This window comes from Sardina pilchardus, chromosome 8 (assembly GCF_963854185.1).
Source record: "Sardina pilchardus chromosome 8, fSarPil1.1, whole genome shotgun sequence".
NCBI lineage: Eukaryota > Metazoa > Chordata > Actinopteri > Clupeiformes > Clupeidae > Sardina > Sardina pilchardus.
The window spans coordinates 10,380,099-10,398,481 of record NC_085001.1 but is presented as its reverse complement, the minus strand read 5'-3'; the positions used below and the strand labels follow the sequence as shown (position 1 = coordinate 10,398,481).

The window sequence follows — 18,383 nt, the reverse complement described above, 5'->3', positions numbered from 1 at the left end:
TCAGACGGGGTTGAGTTAAAGACTACAGGGCACAGAGACACTAAACCCCAGGCACTAATTTCTCCATATTTTATTTCACATGTCACAGTCAGAGAGACAGAAATGGGCTTCATTCTAAAAACATTCTCCAAGGATGGTATTTCCAAAATATACAAGACAATTTTGACTGTCGTTTCCATGCTCCATGGATTTGATTTGGAAGAAAAATAGGCACAAACCAGGATCATAAGAGTACGTTGAGGCTACATTGAATCAACAACAGTCAAAACAGCAACTGATACACCATATACGAAAACGGTATGGTACTTCACTGGGCATGATCTTGTGGAGCCTATGTAGTGGACAGCTGTACATTACATCACAATTTGATCAATTATTTTTGGTACATCACTGTAGCACTGTGGATATTATGCATACTGCAGTGTATCACATTTATATGAGAAAAGCGACATATCCACTTGTGTGATGTATATTCATTGATATTATGTACTTGTATGTAGCTCACAGCAGTTTCAATGAAGATCCATGACTTACTGCAAACCCAGGATATAGGGGTTGAGTGAATGTGGTCTGGACTTTGTGCAGGAGGGTTATCGTGTCAGAGATGCTGTAGAAGGCCAGAGTTCCTGCGCTGGGATCCACATACACTCCTATTCTGGAGCTGGCCACTAGAGGGAGTTTAGTCTCTTCATTATTGTACCAGAAAGAGCAGCTGGAGCTGCGGAGGTCCAGCCTCCAGGACTGATCATTACCGCCAAACCCACGCTCATGACCTGCTCCTTTCCTGCTGATGCTTTTATATGAGACTGCTATATAAACCCACTTACTCCACTCAACCTCCCAGTAGCAGCGTCCAGACACACTCTCTCTACACAGCACCTGTTCCCACACATCAAATCTCTCTGGATGATCAGGATATGACTGGAGCTCATCTCTACTCTCCACCCTCCTGTTCCCCTCAGACAGATGGAGGCTTTTCTGTGCTGTGTTTGGATCCAGTGTGAAGTGACAGGAATCTGATGAGGAAGAAGGGTGGACAATGTTAGATTTGCATTTATTTTCATTAGGTGTGTGTTTGTGCCTGTGTGATTAAATATTATTTATTATGTTTCAGAGAGAGAGAGAGAGAGAGAGAGAGAGTGAGTGTGTGTGTGTGTGTGTGTGTGTGTGTGCGGTTTACAGGATTGAGATTTCTAGTGTCTATAAGCTGTGTTAGGATCCAGTGTGAGGTGACAGGATAAAGGTTCCTGAGGTTACAGTGTCATTCAGTAACTGAACAGAATGAGTAAATATGCATTTAATATGACAAGTCATTCTTCCTCAGAGCAACCCGGGGTTGTGTGCCTTGCTCAAGGGCACAATATCACTCAGTGACAGAACAGAACACATACAGTTGAGGCCAAAATGATTAGCACCCTTTGTGAAATCAGACATAATCCTTTGTTTATGCATTTCCAAAAATGTATAGTTTATATGATTGCAAAAGAGAAAAGACAGCATGTCCACAAAGTGTGATGATATTTTTTTTTTTACTAATTCTCTGATTTGTGACAGAAAAATTTACATGTTCAAAATGAATAGCCCCCAGACCATTAATAGTCAATAGCCTTTCTTTGCTTCAACTGACAACAACTTCTTTGGATAGTATTTTTCTCGGTTGGCACATATCTCTTTAGACACTCTTTAGCTCCAGCTCCTCCAAACAGCATGGTTTTCACACAAACAAGGCTGTGCCTGAGACAGCAGAACAGCTCCATAACACAATGCTCCCACCACCATGCTTCACTGTGGAAACTGTATTTTTTATAGGCCTTTCCTTTTTTTGCCAAACATACAGTAGGCAACATCCATGTGCCCAACCAGCTCCAGTTTAATCTCATCAGACCAAAGGACAGTTTTTCAAAACTCATTTTTAGCTTTTAAATGTGCATGGGCAAAGTTCAGTCTGACTTTGAAGTGCCCCTTTCGGCCGATGACTTTGGAGGCCTCCACAATAAAAAGCCCCCGCTACTGTCTTCCTCAAGACTTCAACCCCAGAGGTCTCATGGTCAGCAGCAACTATCATTTTGGCGGATGTACAGGGATGCTTACTAACATCCCTGAATCTGATTTTTCTCTCAAGAGAATGAGATATTTAGCATTTTCATCCAAACTTGGAACTCTTTGTACTTTGTAACGATGCTCTCTGTTCAAGAGACTGTGAAGCATCTAGAAATTACAGTATAGCTTTCCCCCATAGTATAAGCCTCAATGATTTTCTTTCTGAGGTCCAGACTGATTTCTTTCATCTTCAGCTTGCCTGTAAAGTCCCCTCTCAGACAGGTGTTACAGTGCCTGTAGGCTTGTTCCTTGGAGTCTTTAGGTAAACAATCAATGCTGATATTGGATGTTCAGGTGTTGTCTGGGCTCTAACTGACTGCAAAGGTGTGGCTTGAAATGTGACAGGCTGGCCGTGTATGTTTAAAAACAAAAAAAAAACACATTTTTCACACAATTTGAGATTAAGCATTCCTAATAATAACATTAACACTCCAGAATGCACCAGATACTACATAATAGCACTGGCGAATGTTATGACATTTTTAGGGAGAATCTTTGAGTAATGTTTCAAAATTTCAGGGCGGCTAATAATTTTAGCCTTAACTGTATATATTACATCAGATAAGTACTTATTAATTTGGCTGTCTATTTTATCCAAAGCTACTTACTTGTATCAGTTTTCACTTTCTGATTTTGTTTATATTTCCATTCATTTCAGTTTATATACATATCCAGAAAAAGCTGGAATAGTTTCCACTCTGAAAAATTACACTACTGTAGACAAAAGTATTTGCTGAAAAAAATTTCTTAACTGAAACTCAGCGGTTTCAAGAGACAGGTGTAATGAAAGGGGCTTATGGCCAGGCCCTAATACAGTAGTAGGTGAAATTTTTTTTTGAAAAAAAAAAAAAAAAAATTGTTTTTAAAAAAAACTACAATGTTTTCTCTAAACTGGCTAGGGCGGGCCGCCATTTGGGGACCACTGGTGTATGCTTTCAAAATTCCTATTAATAGTCTCATGTGCACAATCCTAATTTCAACAATCCATGTCCACATGGGGAATGCATGTTCTTGTTCAACCCACTGGAATTTAACAATGTGGAGTCAGACTGGTATGCCCTCCTTAATCTCATCTGGTACCACTTCTACTTACTGAGTAGACGATCAGATGGTAGAATCCCTTCATGTAATATTAAATGCCATTTCAGAGGGTGCTGTGTTCACCCATCCAATTTGTACTAATGATTATAGGTGATAAGTGCTGTTGAAACCACTTATAATTAACTCGGGGTCAAGTAAATATATGAAATGTTTGTGTGTGTGTGTGTGTGTGTGTGTATGTATATTAAACTCACATTGTAATAATTCCTCTCTGGTCTGTAAGATAGCCCGGACACCAGTCACTATTGAAATATCACACAATGACATCAAGTGAGTGACATCAAGAGTCTTCATTACAGTATTTGAATATTACATGACTTCCCACCTCCACAGACAATGGATAAACAGGTTATTGTGTTCAGTATAAGCAGCCACACAATCCAAATGGAAAGTATCATCAGAAAGTATACTGTAAGTAAAATACACATCAAGAATGAAACAAACCTGCTGCAGATATTTTCGCAAATTCCTCCTTACAAAAAGCCTTCAACTGCGCCTTCAGTGAAGAGACCGATTTCTTCACATCCTCAAAAGAGGGGCTTTGGTTAACACTGCCTACAGACTCAGGTGGGTCAGTAAGTGACTGGAAAGTCTAAACAAATAAACACGAGAGACAGAAAAAGTGGAAAAGAGGAATATTAAAGCCTAAATACAGTATATAACATACTGATCTGAGTTGTTTAATAGTTTAAATTCTACAATATGTATTTTATGAAAAGTAAATTCAATTGATACGGTTGAACTGGGAAATTTGACCAAAAGCTTAAGCTTCAACAAGAGTCTAACATTATCTTCTGAATGTTCTGATGTGCTGATGCACTCTGAAGCACTTGGAGTGTTGAGTAAAAGCACTAAATGTAACGTGTTGTTGATGCTTGGCATATACATGTTAACTCAATCATTTTGTGCCCAAATAATCAATCAATGTTACCTTGAGGAAATGGATGTGGTCCTCTGTGTGTGAAAGCTGCTCCAGCTCAGCATCTCTCCTCTTCAGCTCAGCAATCTCCTGCTCCAGTTGCTTCTGATGTTCTTCAGCCCAACTCACCTCAGCCTTCTCCTGAGCTCTGATCAGCTCTGTCACCTCAGAGCGCCTTCTCTCAATGGAGCGGATCATCTCAGTAAAGATCTTCTCATTGTCCTCCACTGCTGTCTGTGCAGAACTCTGTTAGGAGACACACAACCAGTGGGATGGGAAATACACACAGGGAAATAAGGACTACTCAGGACCAGGGGTTTTCAAATTAGGTCACTGTTAGCCTTCCCTTTAGGGTACATAAGGGCAGCTGGGTTTCAACAACACATTTTATAAATATTTATATTTGCTTTCAACTATTATTTCTAAACATTGAATTCTGTCTTTTTGACATGACCTTTATGTCTGTCTCTCAAAACAAAATGTTAACACACGGCCTACTGGACACTTATCTAATTTACATGTATTTGCATATGTTACCCCCACATGTGGCCTGAGGCTTTTTACCATAGACTACCTACAGTAGAGCTCATTCAGCACCTCCACTACATACACAGTCATTTCCTGTGTATAATAGGACAGTGTTTTATGTAAGTTAAAATAAACAAAACCATACTATATTAACTATCCCCGTGTATTAACCTCATAGCTGAAGAAAGTTTGCAAAATCAATGTATAAGCCGTGGCTAATAGTGGGGAAATAGGCTGACAGCCTACGGGGTGGCTCAGAGACACTGGACATTAATTTCTAAGCATCACAATCTCTCTCACAATTGAGGAACAGACTGCCATGGCTCCTCCAGCAGCTAACTGTAACGTGCGGAGGTAGTGTAGAGGTTAAGGAGCTGGGCCAGCCTGCAGCAGCCTAAAAAGTTCTGGGTTCACTTTCCAGCTTCCACCGTTGTGCCCTTGCACCCTAAATTCTCCCGGAGACAATCTAATCCCTCGTAATATAGCTGACACATGTGAGTCACTTTGGATTTAACATAATAATGATAATTTAATAAATTAATTTTCTCCTCTGGTCGGTACTCACCTTGAGAGTCTCTACAGCCTTCCTCAGATCCAGCATCTCCTTCTCTCTGTCCTGGATCCTCTGTTTGAAATTCTCCTGGGTTTCACCCAAATGTGTCTGTGTTGAAGAAATACATCACATCTAGCCTACTGCTCAGTTGTGATAACAAAATGTCGTCCAACAGCACACCTGAACAAACTAACAAGCTATTCAGTCACAGTCTCCTTGTGAAGTGCTACAGTATTTCAGCACCATAACAACTCTGTTCATGGTTTGAGGAGGCAACCCAATAACTACACCATACAGTAAGATAAATGAATGTTAAATATGACTAACATGCAAATGTGAAATTCAACTCAGCTATAGTTCTGGGTTTGTCTCTCAGGGTAGACTACTCTCATGGTAAGTAGGCTATCTTACAGGTCTATGAAACTAAATCAGGGGACTCTCGTGCGTCGTGTACACCTACACTGTTATCAATTCATGCAGGTGTACAGATATTCTCTGACCGGTTCAGCCTTCATAGGCTACACCATACATATTTAAACAGTCTTTATGCACTAACAGTTTGCATTTTGTAGCTGTTATTGTCAGCTACGCATATTTGGTAGGTTACTAGGAAATGTCTATGATGGGTTTATTAGTCTGTTTCAATTCAATCCTGAAATATTAAAAGTGCAATTTTTGGAAAGAAAAATGTAGGCTGGGTCAGTGGAAAAATGGGTGGGCCCAGGTCTGTTGGACCCTCCGATAACACTGTGCTTGGCTGACCATCAGGCTCAATAAAGAGATATGCTTTGGATTATTCTGATTCTCTGCTCTGCTTAATTGAACACTGGAATTACATGTACAGTAGCCTACCATATAACCATGCAATGCTGTACCAGACAACACCAGGAGATGTGTCCTTACCTGTTTCTCCTTTCTCCCTGCAGATGCTGACACAATGTCATGGCCTTTGTGTTCATCCACCATACAGAGAAAACAAACACAAGTTTGATCTGTACGGCAAAACACCTCCAGAGGCTTCTCATGCTGGGTGCAGATCCTCTCCTGTAGCTGAGTGGCATCCACCACCTTGTGTTTTCGTCCAGGGTTTACCTGATTGTGAAGTGCCAAATGCGGTTCACAGTAAGACAGCAGACAGTCCAAACAGGACTTGAAAGCTTTGAGTTTTTTAGTACAAAGATCGCACTCCACCTCCTCGGGTCCAGCACATAGGCCTACAACAGGAGCAGGAGCAACAGCTTGGATTCTGGTCTTCCTGAACTGCTCCACAAGCTCTGCAACGATATTATTTTTGTTTAAAAAGGGTCTCGGAGTGAACGTCTGTCTACACTGAGGGCAGCTGTAGACTACCTTCGGATCTTCCTGATCCCAGCAGTCCTTAATGCAGCCCGTGCAATAATTGTGTCCACAGTTAAGAGAGACTGGATCCTTAAGGAGATCAAGACAAACAGGACATATAAAAAGGTCCTGGTTACTTTGAGTCGCTTCTGCCATTCTTCTTTTGAGACGTGTAAGTTATCGCTTCACGAGTTTCAAACAGGCTAGGCTAGGCTACTTGGGTTTCGTTTCACATGAAATAGGTAGGCTAAAACTGCGCACTGTGCGCAGTGCAACTTCGAAATGACAAGCGTGTGATGCGTGTTCGTGTGAACAGTCGTTTAACACGAACCTAAACGGGAACATAGTCAGTGTTTTTTACAGCATGTAACATCGTTTTACATTTGCAGCAAACATACAAAAACGAAGCCTACAGCGAAACGAGGATCTATTAGTGCTTGCGGGTATCTTTGTAAACGATAGTAGGCCTAGGTGGGATGGGCTATAAAATGCTATCCTTGGGTTGGTTATATCTAATACAACAAGTGTTTGCACGCCCATTAGAGCAGGTGTTGTCATTAGATTCGCAAAGACTTCGTATGCGCTGAAGAAGAACGGCAGAATGTCAGCTATCATTACCAAATTGGCTATCACTTGTCCTATTTGTTTGGATCTGCTGCAATATCTGTGTTGTGACTATTCCACTGTGTAGGCCAGGCCTAATTACTGAAGGCCTATGGGTTGCAGCAGAGAGGTTAAAGCGGATATTTGGTTGCAGTAAGGATGCTTAAAAAGAATGCAGTAGGTAGGATTCTCAAAAAAAAAAAAAAAAAAAAAAAAGGAACCGATTCCAGTAGGAGGCCAAGTCACATAATTTACTTTTTGCACTAGGCTACTGCTTGTTAATAAATCAGTGAATGGAGCAGTCTACTGTAGCCCACCTATCTAGGCCTCCATGCCTTCGTCCTCTCCTGGTGAAAAACCAGTTAGTAAAACCTGCTGTTAGATCTAAACATGGTGAGCAGCTTTTAGCTGATATGCAGCTCAGCTCTGGAACCAAATTTCAGATGATAGTGAAAAGGCCTTAGCCAGTTTTAAATCTAGACCTACGACTAAACTATTCTCAGATGCGTTCTGCTAACTGCACTGAGTTCTGTCTCTGTCTTTTAATTATTCCACCTGGTCTTTTATGTCTTTTTGTTAATTGTGCTTTATTTTAAATGATTTTAGCTTGTGTTCTATACTTTCGTATGATCTTTTAAAAAATACTCTTTGCCTGTTGCCCATCTGTGCTTTTATGTGCTATTAACTGTTTATTTTTGTTTATGTATATCACTTTGAATGACCTCTGTGTGAAATGCACTACTGTATAAATGAACTTGACTGGACTTGCTGGGATTGCTATGCGAAGCAGCAAATATTGCAGATGCACACAATATTGCAGATTACATTGTGAATGTGATTACATATAGTGGTGTGTGGTATATTCATGCATTTTGGATTAAATCCATTGACATGTTTGTTGGTGATCTGATAAAATGCCCTTTTCTGTAGCCCACTGAACATTAGATTGGGACTGGTTGCTTAGGGCTGCTTACATCTGGCGACAGTGCGTCTCCAGCTGTGCTTTATACGCTCTCGCCACTTTATTGAGAGTAATAAGAATAAGCCTTGCGTCACTTTCGCTGGGTGTAAGGTACTGTAGATCCTGGGCCCTATCTTATAACTGCATGTGATCACAGTGTGTTGAGTCCACTTCAGTTCATACCCTACATGTCATTATGACCCAACTCCCTTTTTCAGTGCCATGCACACAGGTATCTGATTGGCTACTCCCTCATCCCCAACCTATCTATATTCCTCCTCAGAGTTCTGATGAAGCAAACTTCTCAACTCTCACTCAGCTGCTGCTTCTCAGAGTGTGTGCTTGGTGTCTGTTAGAGCTATAAAATGGTGGAGGCGATCTCTTAGGATGGAGAGTCTTTGACTGTGATAACTTCTGGAGATGCAGCTGCTGGGATCAGGAGGAGCAGAAAGGAGTCTACAGCTGACCCCTGTGCAAATACACCTTCACCCCCATACCTGTATTCTACAAAAGATTGCTGAAATGGTGGAGAAATGTATGGTAGGTCAGAACCCAAGCTGTCACTCACAATTATGCTGAACTTGGAGATGTGGAGAGTGGTGTCTGCATTGAGAGAGAGCTCAAAGCCGTTAAGTCCTGTCTAAAGTGCCTGTGTCATACTGTGAAATTCACATTGAACTTCGTCCGGGAAGAAACCACTCAGTGATTGATGCCACAGGTCAGCTACAGGACAGGATCTGCCCTCGTCATCAGAAGGTGTTGGACATATTTTGACGTACCGATCAATTTTGTATCCACCATCTGTATGTATGATGGATGAACATGAAGACCATGACACAGCCACAGCTGTAGCAGAACAGACAGAAACACAGGTGAGTACATGAGTGGTTTCATTTAGTTCGAAAGGTCTGAAACACATAGGCTATAATACAAATATACAATACAGTATATACAAATAACGTTTGTATAATTTTGAAGAACGTTTTCGTCAGTCTCTCTCTCTCTTATTAGAAAAGACATGAACCAGGAAATTATAGCAGGTGCAAAGTGCAAAATAAACATCTATCAAACATTGACATGGTAACCTACTATCACCTGAATATGATAAATATAAAATATTTTATAGGCACTGAGTCAGCTTGGCTTTATCAGTGGTTCTACTGAAAACAGATGAATTGAAAGCATAGACAGCTAAAATAACTGACCACATTACTCCATTAGGCTACTTAAGTCCCAACATAGCATGTTCACAAATCACTAGATAGAATGGGACCTACGTGTAATTACCTCCACCAAGGAGGTTACAGTTTTCATCGGGGTCTGTCTGTCTGCTGTTTATTCACAAGATAACTCAGAAGTTATGGATGGATTTCGATGAAATTTTCAGGAAAGGTCTGAAATGACTCAAGGAAGAAATTATTCAATTAAGTGTGATCCGTAGTGCCGTCTGGATCCAGGAGGCAGTTATGTTTTCGCTTGCCAGAGGTTTGTGCTCTCTGAGTGCTATTCTAGTTACCTATCAGACTTGCTCTAGTACAGTAGTATCCACCTTCCATACCTCAGCTCACAGGAGCAATACTTTCTGGTGAAACCTTGGGGAACTTAACATGCAGCTTTCAGCTGCTACTGTGTGAACAGCTCTGGTCTGGACCCAACTGTTGCAAGTTTGTAGACTTATAGACTAACTGTTCTCAGATGCTCTCCATTAACTGATCAAAAGAATTTCCTATTAATACAAAGCACTTTGCCATCTAATTACCAGTATTCACTTTTATGGATTATTTCAAATTGTTTCACTTTTATATTTTATTTACCATTATTTGGATCAAATGTAAAGCATGTCAGAATGTGAAATGATACAAATAAACTTGCCTGAAGTATATATTTTTTGCATTTGTATCAACAGAAACAGTTGGAGAGGGATTTCAAACAGAGGGATTTCAAACAGAAAATCCAGGAGAGAGAGAAGGAGTTGCAGGAGGTGGGGAAGGCTGTGGAGACTCTCAAGGTGAGTACTGATCAGAGGTGAAGACAGTGGTTAACTCTCAGATATTGTCATTATGGTAGCTTTGTTTATCTGCTAACTAGATTACTGGTGTAAGGTTATTTGCCAGAACAAACTCCCTAAATTCAGTTGTGTAGTGACACACATTATGAGTTCATGATGAATAATGGACATTCATGTACGAGGTAGGAAAAAGCGCAACACTGCTGCCTTAGAATCACCACTTTATTTTACTAAAATGACGTTTCAAGGTGTGCAGGTCCTTTCTTGACTTTGAATAATGGACATTCAGAATAGTATTAGTAGTAGTAGTGTTCTATTAGATATTAGTATAGTAATGTTTTTTGGCCATTATATGCCTTTATTGACAGTAACAGTGGAGAAAAACAGGAAGTGAATGGGAGAGAGAGCAGGGGGTGGGATCTGGAAAGGACCATGGGGCGGGAATCAAACCAGGGTCACCAGCATGCGGTGCAGGTGCCCCAGCCAGTTGCGCCACGGCAGGGGCCAGTATAGTAATGTTAATGTTATAGTTGTATTAGTGTTCTATTAGATATTAGTACCTATAGTAATGTTAATGTTATAGGAGTAAGATCACTGCAAAGTCTGTAGAATATATGAATCCTGTGGAGTGAAAAGAGTCTTAATTAGCAGTAATGTTATAATTTCAGCCCCAGGTCAGATTGTTGAGAGCCTACTGTATAATGGCCTCTGCTGTTCTATTGTCTCTACAGCACACAAAGCACCACTATAACACCATGAAACACTTTCAGCTTCACCTCCCTCTGTGTGTCTCCTGCCCTCCTCTTTATGTGTCTCCTAACAGAGCTCTGCACAGACAGCGGTGGAGGACAGTGAGAGGGTCTTCACTGAGATGATCCGCTCCATTGAGAGAAGGCGCTCTGAGGTGACAGAGCTGATCAGAGCTCAGGAGAAGGCTGAGGTGAGTCGGGCTGAAGAACATCTGAAGAGACTGGAGCAGGAGATTGCTGAGCTGAAGAGGAGAGATGCTGAACTGGAGCAGCTTTCACACACAGAGGACCACATCCATTTCCTCAAGGTAACACTGACCTGCCCTGCTGAAACTGGAATTAAATATAAATTATAAGAGTATATATACAGTATTTAGTTGATATATTTTTGTGCAACATATGACATAAGTCAAAATGGACAGTTTTTAAAAAAGTCTGTGTGTATGATGTGTGATGTGGTTAAAAAAAATAGACTGTTGCTTTACATGCATATGCATGTACGTACATTACTGCATAGTCAAACACACACACGCACGCACACACACACACACACACACACACACACACACACACACACACACACACACACACACACACACACACACACACACAAACACACTAAATCAACACTAATACTTTATTACACACACCATTCTATTCTGTCTGCAGCGTTTGGGGAAAAGGTCCTGTCTGAATATTCTGATAGTCTGTCTGAACTTTTATTTATATTTCTCTATAGAAAGTCGCCTCAAGCAGAGACTCCCCTCGCATAACCTTCAGTCTAAGTGTCTCTTTTAAGGCTGTGAAGAAATCTGTCTCCCTTATGAAGGCACAGCTCGATGACATCTTCAAGCAGCAAGGACCCAAGATATCTGCAGCAGGTTGGACAGACATCTGGAATGGACTCAAGCCTGAACTATTTTTACAAGGCACTGTGTGATTTGAAAATGGGTGTGCTTTTGTTTTATTATATTTCCTTGGTAGTCAAGCGATATTTCCTGTTTCAGTGTCTGATGTCCAGGCTTCTCTTCCTTTACCAACAATCAGAGAGGAGCTCTTGCAGTGTAAGTTGGAGACACAAACAACACCCACACCGCCTCGCTGTTACCCAAACACACGCTGCCACACCGTTACCCACAGACAGACACACACACACACACACACACACACACACACACACACACACACTGTGTAATACCCAAATACAAGTTTATGTTTATCTTGTTTTCTCCTCTCCATCAGATTCCTGTCACTTCACACTGGATCCAAACACAGCATACAGAGAACTCCATCTGTCTGATGGGAACAGGAGGGTGGACTGCAGAACTGGGCAGTCATATCCTGATCATCCCGAGAGATTTGATAAGTGGTGTCAGGTGCTGTGTAGAGAGGATGTGTCTGGACGCTGCTACTGGGAGGTGGAGTGGAGTTGGTGGGTTTCCATAGCAGTCTCGTATAAAAGCATCAGCAGGAAAGGAGGGAGTATTGAGTCTGGATTTGGATATAATGATCAGTCCTGGGGTCTGCTTCTCACCTGCGCCAGCTGCTCTTTCAGGCACAGGAATCAAGTAACTAAACTGTCTCGAGTATCCTGTCCCAGAATAGGAGTGTATGTGGATTACAAGGCAGGAACTCTGGCGTTTTACAGAATCTCTGACAAAGTGACCCTCCTGCACCGAGTCCAGACCACTTTCACTCACACACTCTACCCTGGGTTCAGAATGCTGTCTGGAGCATCATTAAAGCTGTTGTGACAAGCACATTTTGCAAGGGCAGACGAAGAGCTGTACCTGCAGAATCAGTTGGAGAGCACTTTCCCTTCATCGACCATGACACCACAGAACTGAGGTCCCAATTTGCTGAATGCAATGATTTGCCATCTTGTCATGGTATAGATTCCCCTACCCACCTAATGAATACTTTTTTTTGCACATTTTTACTTTTTTCTGGTTAGACGCTAACTGCATTTTGTTGTCTCTGTATTTGTACTCTGCAATCTAGTGTAATGTACTGTATAATAATAATATATTCATGTACTGTATAATTATAATAATAGTCATCATCAATATGTATTCTGGTATTTCACATGTTGAGGGAAGTGGCTAATGTACAGTGAAAATTAAATGAATAATTTGGGTAAATCCATCACTGAATTTGTCTTGTTAAAAATGCAATGAAAGATGAGGTTATGATTAGGGTACATAAAGATTTTAATATCAGAAAGCTCATTTTAATACAACAAATGACAAAATGAAAAAAATATATAGATGGAATTGACATAGGTTGAATGTAAAAATGAAATCACAAATACATTCCTACAGGAAGAAGTGTCACCCATTAATTACATTATAATGTATGCATAATGTATGCACTACCCACCGAGTAATCTGTATACTCTCATTCTAGTATCACAAAGCAGCTCATTAAGCACAATTCATGGTTTTTCAATGACCTGAAAATTCAGTTTCAGTGTTCACCATTTGGAAACAACACAATGTATAACACATACAGTACACCATAAGATAAATGTCAGTGTGTAGGACATTATATTGAATGATTAGAACATAGTCTTTGTGTAAATGTTGTTATTGTCAAGCAAATTTAAATAATCTTAAAAAGAAAGAAGATGAGTACGAATTAAGAGAGGAAAAAATATTTGTTCTCCACTATGTATGAAAAATATATACATATAGACAGACAGATAGATAGATAGATGGATAGATAGATACTGTAGATAGATATACAATTTGTAGAATACATCACCATAAAAAATGAAATTTGCAAAAATGTGTATTTTTAAATTGTCCAAAAAAGGTTGCATCCATGTATTGTTTCATTATAGTTGTCCTAATATATGGTGTGTGAGTTTGAACAATCCTTATCTATTATGTGTATCAACAAGCATGTGTCCTTTGAATCTGTTCCAACTGCACACAGATCAGCTCTGTGCCCAGTATCTGGAGGGTGGGGTGCAGCAGTAGAAAGGGCCACGGCTGCATGCCCATCACTGCTGCTGCTTCAGGGTCTGTTCTGCTGCTGCTGCTGATATGGCTGCATGCTCATTCTGCTGCTGCTTTAGAATGTGTTCTGCTGCTGCAGATATGGCTGCATGCCCATCACTGCTGCTGCTTTAGGATGTGTTCTGCTGCTGCTGATATGGCTGCATGCTCATTCTGCTGCTGCTTTAGGATGTGTTCTGCTGCTGCAGATATGGCTGCATGTTCATTCTGCTGCTGCTTTAGGATGTGATCTGCTGCTGCAGATATGGCTGCATGTTCATTCTGCTGCTGCTTTAGGATGTGATCTGCTGCTGCAGATGTCAGTCTCTCTGTGGTGCTGGGTTGGGAGGAGCTGTGATGTGGAGAATCAGGGAGTGTTCAGGAAATCATGATATCATGTCAGAGAATGGTGTGTAGGATGGGCAGAACAGGGTCTTAAGGTAGAGATGGAGGCTGAATGGGAGTGAGTACTGTCTGACTGGGAGTGAGTATTGTCTGAATGGGAGTGAGTTATGTCTGAATGGGAGTGAGTTATATTTGATTAGGAGTTAGTTATATTTGATTGGGAGTGAGTACTGTCTGACAGGGAGTGAGTTATGTGTGGGAGTGAGTAATATCTGAATCGGAGTGAGTATTTTCTGACTGGGAGTGAGTTAAATTTGATTGGGAGTGAGTTATAATTGATTGGGAGTGAGTTACAGTATATCTGATTGGGAGTGAGTATTGTCTGAGGTGTGTGTCTGCATGACAATCTCTGACACTGGACGGGGTGGATGCTGTGAGGTAGAGATTATGTGTGTAGAGGAGAGGACCATGTTACCTTGTCAAGGAGGGTGGGTGTGTAGAGGGGGACTGACTAGAACTGAGTTGTGCATTAGGACAGCATATTATTATGGCTTTAGTACAGTTCAGTCAAAAGTGACACAGTATGGACTTAACTCTGCAGCATCTGTGAGACGATGGCTCTTAGGAGAATGTGTTGTGCATGTCTACAGTATATGTGAAAGTGTGTGTAGTGTAGTGTAGTGTTTGTGTTTGTAGGGGGTGGCTCTTTGGAGAGTGTGTTGTGCACATCTGTGTGTGTAGTGTAGTGTGTGTGTGTGTGTGTGTGTGTGTGTGTGTGTGTGTGTGTGTGTGTGTGTGTGTGTGTGTGTTTGGTCCATTCACATCTGTGCAGTTGTGTCTGTCTGCATGAGTGTGATACCTCCATGTTGTCCTTTAAATCCAGCACTCTATTTGTTGTCCATTTGTTAGCTCAGTCACTGTATAACTCTAGAGATTTAGGGTTTCCTCCTTGGCCTATGCTCAGGCTCCATTTGTTGGTCCAATCAGCAATAGATCTGATCCATAGATTCAGTGTCCACTTGCTTCTAAGGTTATTTTAGGTTTTACATCAGGCACTCGTTTATACTGAATTCTTCCTTCTGAAGCTGTTTTATCGTAACTTACTGTAATTTGCAGCAGTAACTGCATATTTCAATCACATGAATAATGGGTGTATCAGACTAAAGAATCAGGTGGACAAGTGTAGATTATTATTTCACATTGAAGGCTGACTTTAATCCTTCCAACGCTTGTTCTTTTGTGATGCTGTGCCATTCCTCAGGACAGTCAGCTGGTGTGGCATTGTTGAACTTAGCAAAACTGTCATTGTGTTTCACCAGCACATATTTCCAGTAGTCAGACGCCTGTATGGATGGGTCTGGGGCGATGTTCCAGTCCGGATAGCAGACACGATATTCCTTGTAAGGATGATCCTCGTAGATTGTGTCATGATTCCGAAAGCTTAAATCACTGGAAACTAATGTTGTACAAAGGTCCTCAGCAAGAGTCTGTGTGTCGTCATACGTATAGCCAGTGAAACCCAGTGGACGGTGCACGGTGGCGTGATGTTGGGCGTGTGCTTTGCCTCCAGCCTCACAGGGTACCTTGCAGAAGGGGCACTGCTCCCCACACCCAAAAACCCTGTCGAAAATCTCATTCTGTGGTTTGACTGTGAGAACCTGTAGTATATCTTTGATATTGGTGGATTCCGAAAATTCTTTGTCCAGCTGCTTCCTGAGGTCACCCAAGGACTGTAACAGACTTGCAATGAATGGAGCGCATCTACCAGACATCTGGAAGAGAACCTGTCTAACGGCTTTCATGGGAAGTGAGATGTATTTGCTAAGAGCACGACACAACTGTCCAACAAACATTGTTGCCTTCTGAGTGTCTGAGTGGCCATTGATTTCACTCTGAACATCTTTGATTGTTTTTGTAATCTTTTGAAGGATAGTTTTGGCAATCTGGACTTTCAACGTAGCCAAACCCATGTCTTTGTACAGCCAGTCAACAAGTTGATTGTAAATCCAATCCTTCACAAAGACTTCATATTGAAAGATGTATCTTATAAAACTTTCACAGTCATCCTTCTCCAACAGCTCTGACAAAACTGAGTATTGAAAGTGTGATCGTGAACTGAACTTGGGAGAATGGCTACCTGACAGAAATTTATCAACAATCACAATCCCCAGGGATCTGTTTATATATTCTTTGACTGCAGGTTTGATGCAGAGCTGAGTAAAGTCTTGTGCTTTCCTGAGGGACTGATCTCTTCGTCTGTAGGAGTCAAGGAAGTCTGATAAGTACTGTTTCTTGGACTTCTCCAAATGCTTAAGAGGACTTCTTTCTGACAGGAATGTCTTGTGCATTTCTAAGAATCTCCGGGCTGCAATGCCACATATGTGTACTTTCAAATCTGTCTCAAAAGTGCTGTTGACCTTCTTTGCAGTCGTCTTCATGTCTGCATCAATTTTCTTAAGAAGCTCTTTGCTGAAAATGTCTTGGTAATCTACATTAGTGCTTACAGTATCTTCAATAAATTGTTCACACCTTTGAATGATGTTGTTTGCATCACATTGGATACCTGAGTAGATCTTCTCGGTGTAACTTTTCACCAGCCTTTTCAATATGTTCAAATGTGTAATGTGTTCATTTTTCACCTTGAAAGCCTCATGTCCACATCTGGTTAGATCCTGGATCTTTGCTAGCTGTTTCTGCACATTGCGGTGAGCCAAATTAGCTCTCAGTAGCTTCATGACAGAAGAGGGAATGTCCTTCTCTTTCAAAGGAGAAACATAAATGGCTAACTCTTTCCACATATGTGTAAATTTCTCCTTCAATTCACTATCTGACAATAATTTGTTGTATTTCTTGCAGTCTTTCAAGAGCTCTACAACCTGCTGTTCAATGACATCTGTGTGTTGTCTTTGAATATTTTCCACCTGCTCCATGTCCATTGTCAGATCAACAGCAGACTGAAGCTTATTCTCAACATGTTTTGTGATTTCTCCCTTAAGGCTTTTGACACTAATTTCAAACTCAGACCTGTACCTTTCCACTAACTTCACATGGCTGTCTTTCCGCTTGTAATACTCTTCCAATTTCTTGTTCATCACAGTTGTCTGATCTTCAATGATTTTGAAGGCATCCAATTCCAAATCTTCAGAGAGAATTTGTACTTTGTTGGTGTCAGTGTTAGATATTTGTGTTTCAGCGTCGTTCAGCCATGAGTAGATACACTTCCTGAACGACCATTCCCATTCCGAGAACTCTTTGCAAAGGCTGTCATAGGCATTGGCAACAAGAGAGTTTCTGAAGCTGAAGATGAAGTTCTCGTGTTTCACAGATTTCCACAGACTACTCATCCATTTCAGAAAATCTGGAATTTCACACATATTTTCTGTGTGGTCTTGTTTAATTACCTTCATTTTGAGGTCATGTACAGCTTCACTGTATCCTGAATTGACAGGTGCCATTGGGGGAGTCCCATGCCACAGGCCTGGTATGTACCAGTTGTTCCCGTCTACATTATAATCCAAGATGTCGGTGAACTTAATCACTTCAGACTGGTTCTCCATTTCAGCTGCAATCTTTGTCATGTCATCTAACTGTTCCATCAGGTGCTTTCGTTCTGTTGTCAGTTTGCTGTGTGCAGATACACCTGAGACATTTTGGTGCACAAAATGACAGACTGGTCTCTTTCCAAGTTGCTTCATCCGTAGAAATGCATGAACTGCTATTTGCAGGACATCCTTCATTTCTGTTGAATTCTCCATGGCAATATTTATGATGGTCACATCACTGAGGCCTATTACAAGTGTTGCAAGTTGATTGTCATGCTCATAGCTGTCTTCAAGCATGGCAAGTTCAGGTGCCTTAAGACCTTCAGTGTCAATGAGTAGAACAAAGTCACAATTCAGCTCCTCTCTGAGTTCCTGTTCAACAGAGAGAAAGAGCATGTAGGCTCCACGAGTACAGCGGCCACTGCTCACAGGGAACTGGACACCAAACATGGTGTTGAGCAGAGTAGATTTCCCTGTGCTCTGCACACCTAATACAGACATAACCAAGAGTCGAGTGCTCCCTACTTTTCTGTGTACCTCCATGAGAACATCAGTCACCCACTTCTCTGGGATGATGGATGCATCTCCATTCAGAAGCTCCATGGGGTATCCATCAAGCAAAAGCTCAGCAGCAACA

At 41.2% G+C, this 18,383-nt stretch overlaps 2 protein-coding genes across 2 annotated transcripts; one reads left to right on the top strand and one right to left on the bottom strand.

The window, feature by feature from the left end:
• Window positions 1-57: 57 nt before the first annotated feature.
• On the bottom strand, window positions 58-6,976 carry LOC134088625 (E3 ubiquitin-protein ligase TRIM16-like). Its single transcript, XM_062542679.1, has 6 exons — window positions 6,105-6,976; window positions 5,214-5,309; window positions 4,133-4,366; window positions 3,646-3,793; window positions 3,396-3,443; window positions 58-1,016 (listed from the first exon to the last, which is right to left on the bottom strand). Exons 1-6 carry the CDS (start codon window positions 6,693-6,695, stop codon window positions 502-504), a joined length of 1,632 nt encoding a protein of 543 aa, XP_062398663.1. The 5' UTR covers window positions 6,696-6,976; the 3' UTR covers window positions 58-501.
• A 1,939-nt stretch (window positions 6,977-8,915) lies between these two features.
• LOC134089414 (tripartite motif-containing protein 16-like) lies at window positions 8,916-13,841 on the top strand. Its single transcript, XM_062543858.1, has 7 exons — window positions 8,916-8,975; window positions 10,010-10,111; window positions 10,935-11,168; window positions 11,600-11,741; window positions 11,868-11,924; window positions 12,103-12,243; window positions 13,798-13,841. Exons 1-7 carry the CDS (start codon window positions 8,916-8,918, stop codon window positions 13,839-13,841), a joined length of 780 nt encoding a protein of 259 aa, XP_062399842.1.
• Window positions 13,842-18,383: the final 4,542 nt, after the last annotated feature.

Bases quoted from the DNA above. Each gene is read 5' to 3' on its own strand.
- LOC134088625 (XM_062542679.1), bottom strand. From the start codon at position 6,695: ATGGCAGAAGCGACTCAAAGTAACCAGGACCTTTTTATATGTCCTGTT. The intron at 4,367-5,213 runs GTGAGTACCGAC...GTCTCCTAACAG, and splicing joins AGGCTGTAGAGACTCTCAAG to AGTTCTGCACAGACAGCAGT. The intron at 3,444-3,645 runs GTTTGTTTCATT...ATATTTCAATAG, and splicing joins TGCGAAAATATCTGCAGCAG to TGACTGGTGTCCGGGCTATC.
- LOC134089414 (XM_062543858.1), top strand. From the start codon at position 8,916: ATGGATGAACATGAAGACCATGACACAGCCACAGCTGTAGCAGAACAG. The intron at 8,976-10,009 runs GTGAGTACATGA...TTGTATCAACAG, and splicing joins CAGAACAGACAGAAACACAG to AAACAGTTGGAGAGGGATTT. The intron at 11,925-12,102 runs GTAAGTTGGAGA...CCTCTCCATCAG, and splicing joins CAGAGAGGAGCTCTTGCAGT to ATTCCTGTCACTTCACACTG.